This window comes from Achroia grisella, unplaced genomic scaffold (genome assembly GCF_030625045.1).
Source record: "Achroia grisella isolate CSIRO2021 unplaced genomic scaffold, CSIRO_AGI_Agris_v1 utg109, whole genome shotgun sequence".
In the NCBI taxonomy this organism is placed as follows: domain Eukaryota; kingdom Metazoa; phylum Arthropoda; class Insecta; order Lepidoptera; family Pyralidae; genus Achroia; species Achroia grisella.
In genome coordinates, this window is record NW_026712573.1 from 341,593 (window position 1) to 357,755 (window position 16,163).

Consider the following 16,163-nt stretch of genomic DNA (forward strand, 5'->3'; position numbering starts at 1 on the left):
GCCGTGTATTTGACGACGGCAGAAATGTAAAAATTTGAGATCAATCAATGTAGAAGATTCATCTTTGGGCCACTTTTACCGTCATTTTTTCGGACTACTCTAATGCTGTTGGCCGCAGCTGGCATTTACAGCTTCACCGAACGTTAGAGGGCAAGTGCAGATGGCACTCCAAACCCGCAGGACTTATGAAGCGGCTGAAGGCCAACTCCCGCCTGACGGATACGACTTTAGTCTGAGTGCACCGCTAGGGGTACCAACCTCGGCTCGGGGCGTCGTAATTTCGATCCCCGTTTGAATTGGACGGGGCATCGATCGGAGGGGATTATCGTCATATTAATTCATAATTTGTTAATTACCTACTCATGTTAAAGTAACAACCATAAATTTTGTTCTCACTCTAGATTTTAATACCCTTATTCAATCTAAAACCTCCTACAAACCCATTTCAATAGATACAATGTTCCATCTAAAGACAGTAACAGACCTATAATAGATTATATTCAGACGTTTGATGTTTCTGTATACGATGTTGTTAATTATTTTTAAGCCTAAACAATTATTAATTTTGAAATATTCAATTCGCAATAACTACTTTGTAATGATTTTTAAATAATCACATACTTTAGTAACAACTACAAAAAAGTACTTTAAAACTAAAACTATAAGTAATTTTTCATTGGATCCTTTGAATTTTTTTTTATATTGTTACACTGAAGGTGCAAATATAATAAATTACCATATAATTTGTAACTAAAAAAAATTTTTAATATTAATTACCGTTGCACAATGTTGCACCATCTTAACCATTACGAAGTCCCTATAAGAAATAAAATGTACGAGTTTCGTCTCCTATAATTATAAAATTACTTTTACAAGTAGTAAGCTAAATTTATATTTTTTTCTTCTAAAATTCTAAACGATAAAAACTCTGCCGTATTAAGAATTTATAATAAAAGAAATCAGGCAAAAGTGTCCCAATATAAATATCTGTTGAAACTTCAAAACTCAGTCAAGTACAATTACTGATTTGCTCCAGTTTAAATAAAGTATATATATACTCAACAAGCAATAATATTATATTAAGAACAGGTTTACAATATACAATATTGTACATATGTACATATAGTAGATTGTACAATATTGTACATATCACATTGACATTTAATATGTGTTTAACAAATATGCTGCTATTAAATACATATTAACTTAAAATTTGTTATTGTTGTTAACATACTATATGTTGTGTGTACAGAGTAAATAATTGTGTGAACGATAAGTATGATATAATAATAAAAGATATACCTTTAAAGCGATTCATGATTATTAGCGAAAGAAGAAAAGAATATATCTTATAATTTTGTATTCATAGAAAATAAATAGAAAATTAGAAGAAATATTTTTTCTTTTGATTTTTATGTACTTACGTATGTTTATTAAACTTTGCACAAATTGTTGTTTGGATTAACTCAAAAATATCAAGTGATTTTATCTATAGAAAGATATATAAATATACTAACTTTGACCACGTTTTCATCTGTGTGAAATTATAGCCTGTGTTATTCTGATGCATAAGCTATATAATTGTAAATCCGTTCAGTCGTTTTTGCGTGAAAGACTAACAAACATCCATCAAACCACACGCAAAGTTCCGTTTTTAAAAAAATTCTAACATTTGTTAAAAAAAAAAAAAACAAAAAACAATAATCCCTACAATATATGTGATACAGATATAATATTAAAGCTTGTTAAGTATATTCGGAGCAAACCACCAGCGTCCACAGCACGGTGCGGCCCGCTATAGAGATTTCATTTCATCAGTCTACCGTTGGATATCACAGAACTTTGCGTCGACCAGTTGCGCCCTCTCGACGACCACGCATCCGCCGGGGGCCACCAGCAGCGGTGCCGACGGCGCCCCCGCCCATACCTTCTTCACGTCTTCAGCATTGTTTTGTGCCAATGGAGGCATGTAACCGTCCCTGAAATTAAAAATAAAAAGTTATATTTTAATTTGGTGTACTGTCTATACTCACTTAGAACTAGCAGGACATGGTGTTGCCTGTGTGAAATTGGGTGAAAAATATTGTGTTAATCTATGGTATGTGTACCAAATTTAATTCGAATAAATTCTGTTTTTTATGAGTGAAAAATGTATCAAAAACCAATTTATTCTCACGAACTCAATAAACGTAGAATATTCTAGAATGATTTACCAATATCTTTACGTAGTATAAAATGAAGTCGCTTCCGCTGTTTGCTTGCTTAGATCTTTTAAATTACGCGGATTTTAATGCAGTTTATAGCAAGAGTGGTTCAAGAGAAGGGTTTATATGTATAATACATGTGCCCCCGTGCGAAAGCGGGGCGGGCAGCTAGTGTATATATCTGTGAAAATTTATAATATAATTTCGTTTATTCTGTAGTGTGAGTATCTGTAACAAATATTAGGTACTTTTTTTACATATCACTGCTGTACCTACTACCTACTACTTTTGGCGGAAAGTTTATCTACACATATCATAAGTTTATTCACCGCTGCAAGTGTAATGCCGACCAGTGCCATAGATAAAAAGATAAGAATCTACCTATATTCTATAACGATGACATGTTAAGCAGACTCTATTGCCCACATTTATAAAAAAACTTACCACAAACATATTTTGGGTATTTATGATTAGGTATATTTATATTACATTTTTATGATAAACCCTATACGGTAACTAGTCATATTTTTAAGGTAAGAAAATCAGAGTTTAATCTATGACTGGTTGACAAAGAACAATCAGCACGCAGAGTGGGCTTAATAAGAGTATAGGTTGAAATGTGTTCATGTTGAGTTGTACTTTTTCCCTTCAAATAATAATTATGTTTACTACTTTTGGATAGGTAAATCGGAGGAAATTATACCATTATCATCAATTTAAAACTATATACACTTGCTGGCTTGAAGGATGATAGGATAAATATGAAATCAGGTAAGTTAGCCCATCGTGGCAAGAATTAAACAAAATGGATTCCAGGGGAGAGGGAACGAGTACATGTCGACATAATATGGTACATTGCCAGCAAAAGGAGCCACTAGTCTCCATTACTAATAATCCCTTTCCCCTAGAAGATCTAGACTTAGACTTTGCTTAGTAACATTTATATCGAACTTGAAACTGGCAAAGCCGCATTGGTCTCGCATGGTGAATCAAGGTCACGCATTCCACAGTGAAAGTAGAACATATTTCAATGAAGTCGGTACTCACGGCTATATTAACTACAACAGGTGAAGTGAGGCTATATCTAAAGCTACATTAGCGGCCTCCTAACAGATTTGGCTGTGCAGGGAGAGAATGACGAACGGTGAAGGTGAGTGTTGATGTACGTCGGCAAAGGAAAACTGCTTGGAGTTTCTCTCTATGCCACACCATGGACCCGGTTCGGTGAATCAATGAAATGCTAAAAATTTCGTCTTTCTAATAGAGACTAGTGAATTCATTACAATAGGCGAACTAACTTGATTTCATGTTTTTGCTATCATTCTTCAGTGGTGACCCGGCAGCGTATACCGTTAGCTCAGTTGGGTGTACCATCCCATTACATTTCATAAAAACTGTAGTTTTGGTACATGGCCACTAGCAATTCGGTCCTGGTCTAAAAGTTTTGTAGACCGCCTTTCTTTTGGGAGTCCCCGGTTTGATTGCTCGTACGATGCAAACATTTGGTTGCATAAATAAGATTGTTGGTATTGGATTGATTGATTGTTTATTGTATTGGTTTTCTGTGTATATTATGTAAGTATTTAAGTCTTTGTATCCGTTGTCTAGTACTAACAAAGCAAGCTCTGCTTAGCTTAAGACTAGATGGCGCTGTGGAAATTGACAAGGCTTATATGTATAGTATTATTAATTCAATATAACATACCTAAGTTTTCTATCCGCATGTAATAATGCATCAGCCTTCAGGAGCCGTACAGCAACAGCGACCAGCAGGAAGAGTATCAGGGCTCCACAGACTGGAACAGCTATGGTAGCGGCTTTGAACCACACCTCGCCGTTGTAGTTGGCGCCATGTTCGCTCTCTACTGTGTTGCCATCTGGAAAAAATAAAACATAATTATAGTTTCACTAGCTCACAATGGTGGAGGGTGAATTTTAGATCTACCTATAGCTACGTACTGCGAGTAACATCTACTGTACTCAGGGATGCCAACTGTACGGAAAAACTCATGTAGTCACGAGACTTGACGTTTTGGAATGATTTACGTGAACATTTGCATTAGAGTAATTGTTTAATACTATGTTGGACTGCTCAGTTGCACTATGTACGGTATTTTTGACATCTTCGTGTGAAGTATAAAAAGTAATGCTGACAACCCTGACTGTATTATAATTTTTAAAAATTCGATATATCTGAAATAATGGTACCTTTTCTTATTGTATTTATAATGACAAATAAGCTGACAGCCAACCTACTAATTAACCTGTTAACGGTCCGTTATAACAAGAACAGTCATACACTTAAACAAGAAAGACAAGACTAAGATGTTGTACCTCTTATGCTGTAATTTTATTTATTTATGTCGCATTAGTTGATATTTTACTGCCTTATACATAACTTTTCATCGAAGCAAACAAAGCTGCTTACAAAGCAAGCTGCTTGGCATCTGACCGTGCGAAGCTAATGCCCAAATGTATTGTCAAGTCAGTAAAAAGTATATCACTATTACATTTGGTACGTCAAAATAAAGTCTATACGACCCAACATGCGATTCAATTCACAGAAAAAGCTTCGTCTCGGATCGAGTACCAGGAATATAATAACTGCATAGACACTTAATGAATTATATCGGAAACTCGTATGTGTACAATGTGATAACAATGGCGTGATCGAAATTTGTGTGTCATTTCGTTGTAAGTCTATCTGTGAGAATTGAGAGTAACCGGAATGACTACGTATGAATTCTGGAGATTATTTGTAGAGCCTTTTTTTGTAATCTTATACGTCAATATATTTTTTTTATTGGATAATAATGTAATGGTGTACACGCCTGCACATATACATATATACTAACGGGGCACCAGGGGAGCATGATAAGATGAAGTTGGGTCAAGGAATTTGCCACGATGGTTTCCAGGTGGAGCCGCGTAAAGGACATCCTAACACAGTGTCCGTTGATATATTATATTTGCATTTTTTTACCGAGTCATACAGTTTGAATGTTGTATGGACTGACGTACGGATTGAACGGTTTCAAATATTTCGCTAGCTGTTACGCTGTTAGCTGTTACGCGCGACTTCGTCTGCATTTTTATATCCAATTTGCTTGACACAATATATACACTTATACATTTATTCAAGGATAATAGCAACACTATAACCCATATTTAGATATGGCAATACATCCAGATATAATAGAACATCACTGAAAATGGACAGGTATTGTAAATGGCGTGGGTACATAGAGTTAATACGTCCACCACTATAATTACGATAGCTTGGCAATATAATTTTAATGTCAAGACTCTAGTTGTAATATCAAATATAATTACGATAGGAAGGCAATATAATTTTGATAAATGACATATATAGACTAGTAAATGTCAGGGTAAATACTGCATAAAATTAGTAATTTATTTACTTTTTCTTGTAACATCTTAATTGAAACATCCGTGCGCGCAATAGCCCCGTGGCACAGTGGTTCAAGATGCGGATAGTACCAGACTTGGACCTAGTAATAGTTAGTTCTAATCCGATACCATAAAACTTTATGTTATACTAGTTGTGCCCGCGGTTTCATCCGTATGAAATTTGTAGCCTAGAAGTTATGCTGATGTATAAGCTATATTACTGTAAAGTGTCATCAAAATCCGTTCAGTAGTTTTTGCGTGAAAGAGTACCAAACATCTATAATCACAATCTTTCGCGATTATAATATTAATAAGATCTACTGACAGTTCGGTGATGGAAACACCTATAACAAGGTCTCGTCCCTTGCCATGGTGGATTTAAATATATCTGTCAAAATGTGGGCATCACATCATTGAGATCTTCGACAAATTACAGTGCTACTGACTATCCCATCTGGAATAATAGTCTTGAAATATGTGGCATGTATTATAAGTATAAATTACTGGTTGTTACCAGAGAGTTTAGTCTGCTTCTTTTAAAAACAAAATAATCTATGCTCCTCGTAATACAATTTACATCCTCTACAAATTTCATTTGAAATCGTACAGCCGTTTATACGTGAATAGGAAAAAAAAAGACATACAAACCTACGCATGTATTATTAGTATGGATACATAATACAGAAGACACAAGAAAACACCGTACATAATCTACCAACTTCGATAATTCATACTCTACCGACGATAATCGTTTCGCCCGCGGCTGAAACAATTTCTATTGCGATGTACAATTGTTTTAACATATTCCACATTATTCCTTTGTTAGAATTAACTCCACTCACAACCACAGGAAAATGCACCCTACCCCACTAGTTGTAGAGTCACAATTGGATACTACCAACAGGTCGGTATTAATCGACTGGTATAAATAGCAGAGAACCTGTTCAGAATACTGTGTATCCCGGAGTAATTTATCTGTGTACTTAATATACGGGGATTGCTATGGAAGCCGGCATTGCAGTTTTCTGGATATATTTATTGTGGGTATTACGTTGGAATTCGATTGGATTACAGCAGAGTTGTAACTATGTAATAATCTCTTATCGGAGATTGTAATTAAATAGTCTTAGTTCTTCTTTAAATTAGAACGGTTTGCCAAGCTTTCGGTCTCCATAGTGGAAAGTAAGCGTATCATTTAAAAACCTATGTATATTATCAGCGAGTAATATAGTTTATTTTATTATTATAGAGATTCTTATAATTTGGCAACATTTAAACATATATAAAGGGGAATGTGATTGTTAGTAATGTGGAGTAATAACCCCATTGTTAGCAATGTACTATATCAGGTTGGCCTCCGCGTGGTTTCCCCTGAAAACTACCGTGATAAAGATTCCTGGTGAATTTGCCACATTGGGCTGACTGACTTGGCCTCTTAATAATCTTATCATCCTCCCCTGGTGCCCCGCCAGCGTATCATTCCATTATCATCCAATAAAAAATTAGATTGGAATCTTTTAGATCTGTATACCTAGAATAGGAGTATTTACATTAATTATACATTCTCCTATTAATCATTACCGTCTAGAGAGAACACTTTAAAAAAGACTTGTTACCATATCGTACTTGGGGAGGAAAAGGGGGTTTATTAGTAATGGGTACTAGTGATCCATTGCTTGTAATATAATTGTCATAGCATGGCATCCACATGGGGACCATGTGAATGTCAATTTGAAAACTATCATAGTTAATTTCTTGTCAATTCGTTATAACTGACCTAACTTCATGCTCATCTACCATCTCCTAGAACCTCAACATTCCGCTATCATAAATAAAAAAGACTATTCCGCATATGACATAACGCAAACGTGAAAATATGTCTCAAGCAAATCTGACGCTAGAAACATTCTCTTCCACCTCATACATTATGTATTTATCTTTCAATTATATCAACGATGTAGTACATCTAATGCAATTTAATGCCGCATTATGTGTGCGATTACTTTTTGTCTTAATTGCTTCACTAACAAAGTACTAGGCTTTCACAACCGGTTCTAGATTTATACAGCGATGCGGAGAGATTTACGGCACAGAAAACGATTTCAGTATAACCATTTATGGATATTGTTGGTAATTCGAAATAGTGAGCGGAATAAGTTTGTATTAAGATGAATTTATAAGTTCAATATTTACAGCAGAAAACGTGAAATTAGGGTTATTGTAGTTAGCATATGGACACTAATGTTATAAGAGAGAGCTAATTTTGTGTGTATATATGTTGATGGGTACCTTGTTGTGGTTGAGTACTTTTGGGTTGAGATCGGCCAAATAATATGCACTTCTGGAGAATACAATTGTATTTTCCTCTATTTTAGAATTGTGTCAAGATTGTTCCATTTGACATTGTCTATAGGCAATGTACCTTGTCAGATTTACCTTCTCGCAGTTCCTCCTGGAAACCATTATGTTAAATACCTGGTGATTTGGCACGATGGGCTGACTAATCTCATGCTCTTCTTATATCTACTGGTGCCTCGCTAGCGTAAATGCTGGCGGGTGCACAATTCCATTATCATCCATAAAAAAAAATTCGTTTAGCCATTTCTTGTGAAATGTTAATGAACAGACATATTGTGTTTATAATATTGTTATGGATAAAATGGATACCCACACATAGTAGCATAGTATACAAATAAATTTTATGACTAATATGTTTCTACTTTTACAACTATTTATTTGTGTATGAATAATTGATATGTATTATGTTTGTGTTTATGTGTTTAGTGTCACGCTAATTGGAATATTTCTTTTCAGAGCAATATAAATGAGAGAGGTCTATATTAGTTTTTTATTCATGACATTTTAATAGTTTATTTCTATTGAAATCTCTACCGGTTTCATTTGATGGTATAAGAATGGTATTACAATGGTATTCTTTATATGCAATAAATTCTTATAAACTGTTGTGTTTTGGCATTAGCGTCTTAATAAATATTTTGGATTGATTTGGATGAAATTTTGTGCGCATATTTGAATGGGTACCTGGATGTCGTGAAAACTTAATTTTACCCGATAGTTGGGCTAGTTTTCCGGGCAGGACATCGTCTATTGGGTTCATTCGCCATAATTATTACGATAATAGTTACTCTGTACAACTGTATTATCACCAATTGATATAATATCTAATGTTGCATAAAACTTATGTTTAATATTATAAATGAGTATATTTTAAAATATATTTACTGTTTCGTTTCAATATTTTTTTAATACAATTCAAAGTAGTTTAAAGTTAGTATTAAGTATGAACCTAATTTTATTCAAGACATAAAATGTAAAAGAATAAATAGAATAACAATGTGCTAAGTAAAAAAATAACGAATAAATATTAGAATAGGAAGTTCGCTGATTAGCCCGACGCCTGCAAGTTAGGCTTAGTATACGCCAGTGCAAAAGCGTAATATTTACCACCCAGGGTAAATGCGCTTTATCGCCACAATGTATCATTACCCGTACCTTAATTGGCCGTGGCTCTGGGTGTCCACGACGTATATTTACGGCTTATGGATGTCGAATTAGAACGCGTTCATGTTAATGAGCAGAGCGGTTAATATCTGGTCGTGCTATGAAATTTTGCAATTTTTATTACAGTCATAAATGTTGTTTTGTCATAAAAGTCGATAAACTGCTATTTTAACGATAAATGGCTCATCTTTATGATAAACTTGTTTCTTAAGTCTTAACTTTTAACCGTGATTACTTTTATTATGGTATGAATAAAAAAAGTTATAAATACACTATATTTTATGTGTATTTGAGCGATATCTTCGCTGTTAAAATTAAGACTCAATTAAATTAGTCTTATTATAGACAAAAAAATTCCTAAACCAATCTGTTTTAAAGATGCTTTATAGCTATCTTTCAAATTACAAAAACAACCGGAAAGAAGACGAGAAAAGGGGTCAATAACTAAAATAGGTAAATGTTAAATCTAAAAAAAAAATAAAGGTCTACTAAACGGCGCATACATTCATGATTTGTACGTGCTCTTGATTATCATATAATCTCGGCGAGAAATCAACTATACAAGTAAGCGTTTACGTGGTTGGCATTCACGTAATTACGAACATTACACGCACTTCATGTCCTCTTTATTGTTCGACAAAAATACCTAAATGCACTAGTGTACACTAGCCGTAATGCGTAATTATCGTTTACTGCCTACATCGTGTTGTGAGTCAGAATAATTTAAATTGTGACTACATTCTAATTTTAAACTGCAATGTGTGTGGCTATCTGTATTATTCATAAAAATATATAAAGTTTGGCTCCATAGAGCGAGAACAAACACACCCGTCGCGAAAATAAGTTTATTACATACTCCATGTTTTTATGACTATGAGCTATAAACATGTGAAGTACATGATATACTGAAAAGATACGAATAAATTATTGAATTGAATGATTAACATTTAAACTTAATAGTTATTATTGACATTTTTAAATATTTATTTTAAATTTAGGAAGATAATCTTAGTAAATTAAAGAATCCTTAGGAATGTTATCGCTACCGCACGCTTGTCATAAAATGACAATGTCTTCAGTCTTATTGCCAATTAATAACATATCTATAACATATAATTTTATACAGTTTTAATATTATTTAAGTTTCTATAATTTCATGTCATCATTGTAAAAAATATATTTTTACTTCTTTCATAGTCTTTCTTATGTCTAACGATTGTCTTCCGCCTTATTGCCAATTCATAACATATATGTATATTATATTATATAGTTTTGTTGTTATATATTTTTTATAATTTCATGTTATCATTTAACAAAAAAAACTTTTCTTTCCTTCTTACTCTTTCTTATGTGTTACGATACGATTATATGATAGGTTCGTGAGTTTTGTCTAGGTCTACTACCTATACAGTTACAGTTAAAAAATCAGGCTGTATTCAGCCATCTATTCCTAGTTCAAGATTGTCAGTGTAAGCATTGATTTAAGGCTTATGATCTGGAAGTGTCAATGCACGGAGAATGCCAGTGGGCGACAATGAAGTGTACTTTTGTTTATGTCTACAGTCGATATCATTCATCAGATGATTTGTCAGCTAGTTTGTTCCGAGTAGTGCAAAAAATACCTTACCTAAGTCATTTGCGGTCATGTTGAGCCTCGCTCGTGCAATTGGACTGTCCTCATGATTGCACAAGTCTCGGAAACAGCACAGCAACAATGAATGGCCTGCTGAAGAGGGCGTCCCGCCTGGTGAGTTTTGGCAGTGCGACAGCGCCTCGTTTTCCCTGAAATAAAAAAGTTATGGCTTAGAAAAAACGATTGGTAATTGAAATATAGATAGTTTTTTAATTTTCTTATCACCTTGTTCTTGTTTTATGATAATCTGTAGATATTAAAAACGTATTTGTAAAATTTAATTTGCTCTATCTCGAAGTAGACTTTGTACTCGTACAAATTCACCTGTCTCTTACCTATTTCTGCCGCTTAGCAGCTTGTTTGCATGTTCTTGTTTAAACACTCACCGTCCAATATGGCAATATATGGCAGTGACGTCACAGGATACAGAGAAAACATCTTAGTCCTTAGGAGCGGGAATGGATAAGAGATGCCAAGGGCGTCACAATGATATAATGCTGTCGATATATTTAACCGATGTTTACTTTCTATCAGCTAAACCTATCAGCTTGTTTGCCAGTTACATAAATCATTGGATCATTTTATGAAGATTCCAAATTTAAACAGCAAAAACACTAAAACAGCATTACATGTTTAAATTTGGAATCTTCTTCACACAATGTTCTACAACTTTCTAGCACATCGCAGACTGTCATTGGCCTTTCACATTTGACCGGTTATTGGCAAGGCCGTTCCACAAGGCAGTTGAGTGGAAGATGTCTTCCCATAAACATAATTAACGACTACTATATTATTTGTATTTTGATAATATACTATATGACCGGTTTGGATACGGCCTTGCCGATGCTATTCTAAATGTGATTAAATCAATATTAATTTTATCGTTTTGTTGGGATGCTTTAAAATGTATTTTATATTTTTAAATTAACAAAAAATCGACATATATAAGTAGAGAGTGGTGGGGAAACTACGGAAATAAAAGGAACGTTAAATATGCTTTCTATAGAGGAGCTTCCTCCAGCGTACTCTTAGACACAACTGTAAAGTGTCTAAGAGTACGCTGCAGGAAGCTCCTCTAAAAGGCACTGTCCGAGACCACACAGGTTCCAGCACGAGAGTATGAATTCCCTGTCGATGGCGATCAGTGCGATGGTAAAAGGTACTCGTAGATATCATGTCGAACAATTCTTAAGAACAGTTATATTCTGTAGAATACACAAATAATGCGGCTTAAAGAGGCCAAGTTGTACATTGTATACAAGTGATTACAGATCGAAAGAATAACAAGATTCAATAATTACTCACTAAATAACTAGCTAATTACTGTACGTAGATCTTACGGTGTTTTTATTGGCACAAATTAATTTCAACACGCACGAGGTTTAACAGTGTTGATAGTAGAAAAAATGGCCTCGTAAGCAGGGATGCCTACCGTACGATGATCCTCGTGTATATATTATTTTTTATAATAGATGATAATGGAATGGTGCACCCGACTGTGTTAACTAAAAGCGGGGCACAGTTGTGGATGATTAGATGAATATGAGGTCAGGTACGTTTGCTCTTTGTGGCAAATTCACAAAGAACTTTACATGTTTTCCAGGGGGAACCGCTTGGAGGTCAACCTGACATGGTATATTGCTACCAATGGTGTTATTAACCCACATTACTAACAGTCCCCTTCCCCACGATTTTTTACTTTTGTACGAAGGATATTTTCACCCTTATACAAGTTTGTACTATTACTATTATGACGTACGAAATGTTGTCAAAATACTGTGTCAACTGAAATAGTCAAATCGAGATAATGTATGACATTTTATTCGATTATTTCATCATATGTGATTCTACGGGTACCAACCCTAGTCTTAAGGCATCTATTATATATCGTTGGTAACAAGAAGTTAGTAAAGTAGGTATTAAATTACCAAATTTACCTACCAGTAACGCAACCAACTCTAATAGTGCGGTAATTGTGGTTTAAATAACGGGAGATATAATTGTAGGATTAAGTAATTCTATTCAGCTATTTAATATCCAGATGGAGCTGTGTGAAATCTACTTAGTTATTGTAAGTACGCTATAAAATAAAATATACTTGTACTGTTTATATTAATAACTTTACGAGTATCCAAATAACTGATAACATTGACGTAATATATTAATGATATTGTAATTTATAAACAAAAATTATAATGTTTTACTATTTTTTTATATACCTGAATTACTTATGCAATAAATACTAATACATTACTGTAAATAATAATTCTAGTTATGTGAAAATATAGGATATCCAAGAATGGGAATATTTCAAATTAATAAAAACAACAAAAACAAAAGCCACTCTGTCATCATTTATAATGGACTAACATGTATATATTATAGGGACTAGAATTATTTCTAAGTTCACTTTATTTCAAATTCTTGTACATATCTGGACTTAATTTATATATATCAGAGCTACTAACAATTCTCGATAGTAACAGAACAAAATCGGTGGGATTGCGATTGTTACTTAGAAACCAATAATTGCAATTACACGATAAATTGTTTAGTTCGCAAAAGTGGTCATATAAAATCGTAAACTGTATATTTTAAGCTGTTTCAAATGAAAATCAGAAATAATTGCGTTTCATAATTAAACGCTGTCGCTTATGAGTTACGGCATCCACAACATTGCTATCCGTGCCGTATAGCATCGTGTAATGATTACAACAGTTTCGCAAACGTTTAATGTTCGGCATATCATTATTTGTTTTAGTATAAACGTTCGTTTTTTATTCGACTTCTGTCAATCGGTATGGGACTTAGAAGTTCCGGGTTGCTACTCAGTTAATAGACATTAATATAAATAGCAATATAGACCTTCAGTTTTTATACGCGACTGTGCTAAAAAAACTTTTATGACTATTCTCGATATATGTATCAAGAATATAATAAATATGAGTTTTTTTTGGAAATATATTGTTTCGTATATATGTATAAAAAATTATATAAAGTAATTTAAATTCTCATACAAAACATAGGTATAGAATTAGTTTGGTAATTTTTTTTATGTTCATTCAATATTCATTAAATGAAATAAAATGTATTATGTGAAGAAATATTATTCTCTTGAATAAGCACTTTTTGTTTTTATTAAATACTTTCAATAATTTTACAAATGTAAAAGTATTTTTTTATTCGTATATATATTTTACTATAATATAGTAGGACATATCTATAGTATTTGGGATGACGAAGCTCGAAGATAGGTTACTTTCATATTGATCAATCAAATTGTTTTAACTACTCTAATGTTGGCTGCGGCTGGCCTTTACAGCTTCACGGAACGATAGAGGGCAACTGCAGATAGTACTCCAAACCTGCGGAAGGACTTGGACTTGGAGCGGCTAAAGGCCAACTGCTGCCTGATACGATTTTAATCGGAGGTGCCCTCAGACTAAAGTCGAGCTAGAGGTTCGAAGCTCGGGGCTCAGGGCGTTCGATATTTCGATTCCTGTTTGAATTGGACTGAGGATACTAATTAATGTATAATAAAGAAATCGTAAGGCTCGAAAGGCCCATCCTAAAGTAACATAATAAATTTCAGGTAAGCGAAGTCGCGAGAAACAACTACTTTTAAATTCTAACGATAAAAAGCCTATTTATAGAAGAAACATTGTGGTCAACGGTCATCACTATGGACTTGCGTACATGAGATAATTCACATTACATAGAGTCCAGGGATGGCAACCGTACAAGAAACTTAGTATACGTACGAAATATTTATCCTTCAATACGAAGAGATTTTTGTACAATTGTGTAACCAAAAATTGAATTCATTCAAAATATTATACGAAATTGGAGAGCCAAATTGATCCAGTATTAGTATACTGTAGTGTATGTGTGATTTTTGAGTTCTTTGCATAAGGGAACTTTTTTTAGTTGACAACCCTGATAGAGTCAGTCTAGCCGTCATACAAACAGAATACAAATTAGTGTTTTCGTTGCAAACGGCTCAGTCCTCAATTCGGTTCTCACGGACAGACGAAAAATTTACATTAATTCAATACACGTAACGTAATATTACTATTTGAATATTGAACACGAACGAACATATGGCCAGTTTTGTGTATGTATAAAGATTATTAATTTCTTGCAAGTTCGTTGACATGATGCTGTGAAATGACATCAGATTTTAATGGATTAACAGTACCCGAAATATATTCCTAGCGTTAATATACTGATATATTCAACAGGTTTTGCATTAAGTAGTAACAACTTTAAGCAATTATTAAGATTTTTTACAGTTTATAATATTATTTTTAATTATACTGTCAAGTAATAAATTAACCCCTCTCTTAAATACGTTAAGGTATATTTTTAACTGACCGACCAGCAAATTCCTTTGCGTCATTTGTTCCGATTTTGCAACATTGCTGTTCCACGCCTATTAGTCCTAGCGTGATGTTATTTGGCTAACCTTCCTCGATGAATGGGCTATCCAACGTTCAAAGATTTTTTCAATTCCGAACCAGTAGTTACAGATGTCAGCACGTTCAAGTAAACAAACATACACTTTCTATATCTTAGTATACATTTGAAAGAAAACGAATCAACATGCCAGGGCTATCTATATATTCTATCGTATAAAAAACAGTAGTAGATTTTATTTTGAAAGTTAGATTAGATGTAGCCTCTTGTATAAATTTTCGATCAAAAAGAAAACAGAATCTCAATTCATTCTCAAAATAAAATACACACATATACATTCACAATTTTCCTTCATTATTAATGTTAAGTAATCAGCAACTATAAGTAGATACTTATAGAATCGAACAATGTTCGACATTATTTATTATACAACGACATTTACACAACATAACTCGTATATGTACAATACATACACATTCTAAGTTAGTGATTGAAAATTAAAAATAGAACATCTCGATGTATACTTGTTTCCTTATTCTCTATATGCAAATCAGTGTTTGCTATGTAAATGATCCGCCATACTGTTTATTCAAATTGATATCTAAAGATTTATAATCGATGATTTAGTATTACAATAATCGTGTTTCTCATGGGAACCGTTGTCGATGGTCTGCGATATGCGATAGAGAATTTAAATGCCGATTCCGTATCTCCTTAATTAGTGGTGATCATTTGGAGAATTTTGTATCGAATGGCTTTTATTTTTTTTAACAATTCCTTTAACGACCTCTATGGCGTAACGGTTTTAATCACTCCCTCACCTTTTGTCATTGGATTCTAGCTAAAAATTTTGCAAATGAGGCAAAATATAATGGGACATTATATTTTGTAATCACAACTAATGTAAACTACCGTTTATCGCAAAATTAATTTGATTCGTTTTAGTTCAGTTAATATTGATAAGGATGATTTACAAT

The 16,163-nt window shown here is 33.6% G+C and overlaps 1 protein-coding gene across 1 annotated transcript in view; it reads right to left on the reverse strand.

The window, feature by feature from the left end:
• Window positions 1-1,680: 1,680 nt before the first annotated feature.
• The window catches only part of LOC131845876 (BMP and activin membrane-bound inhibitor homolog), a 78,335-nt gene continuing 63,852 nt past the window's right edge, over window positions 1,681-16,163 (reverse strand). The window contains exons 3-5 of the mRNA XM_059195026.1: window positions 10,765-10,919; window positions 3,910-4,081; window positions 1,681-1,979 (exon numbers count right to left, since the gene is read on the reverse strand). Of these exons, the coding sequence (XP_059051009.1) occupies window positions 1,820-1,979; window positions 3,910-4,081; window positions 10,765-10,919 (487 nt within the window). The 3' untranslated portion in view covers window positions 1,681-1,819. The remainder of the gene's footprint in view (window positions 1,980-3,909; window positions 4,082-10,764; window positions 10,920-16,163) is intronic.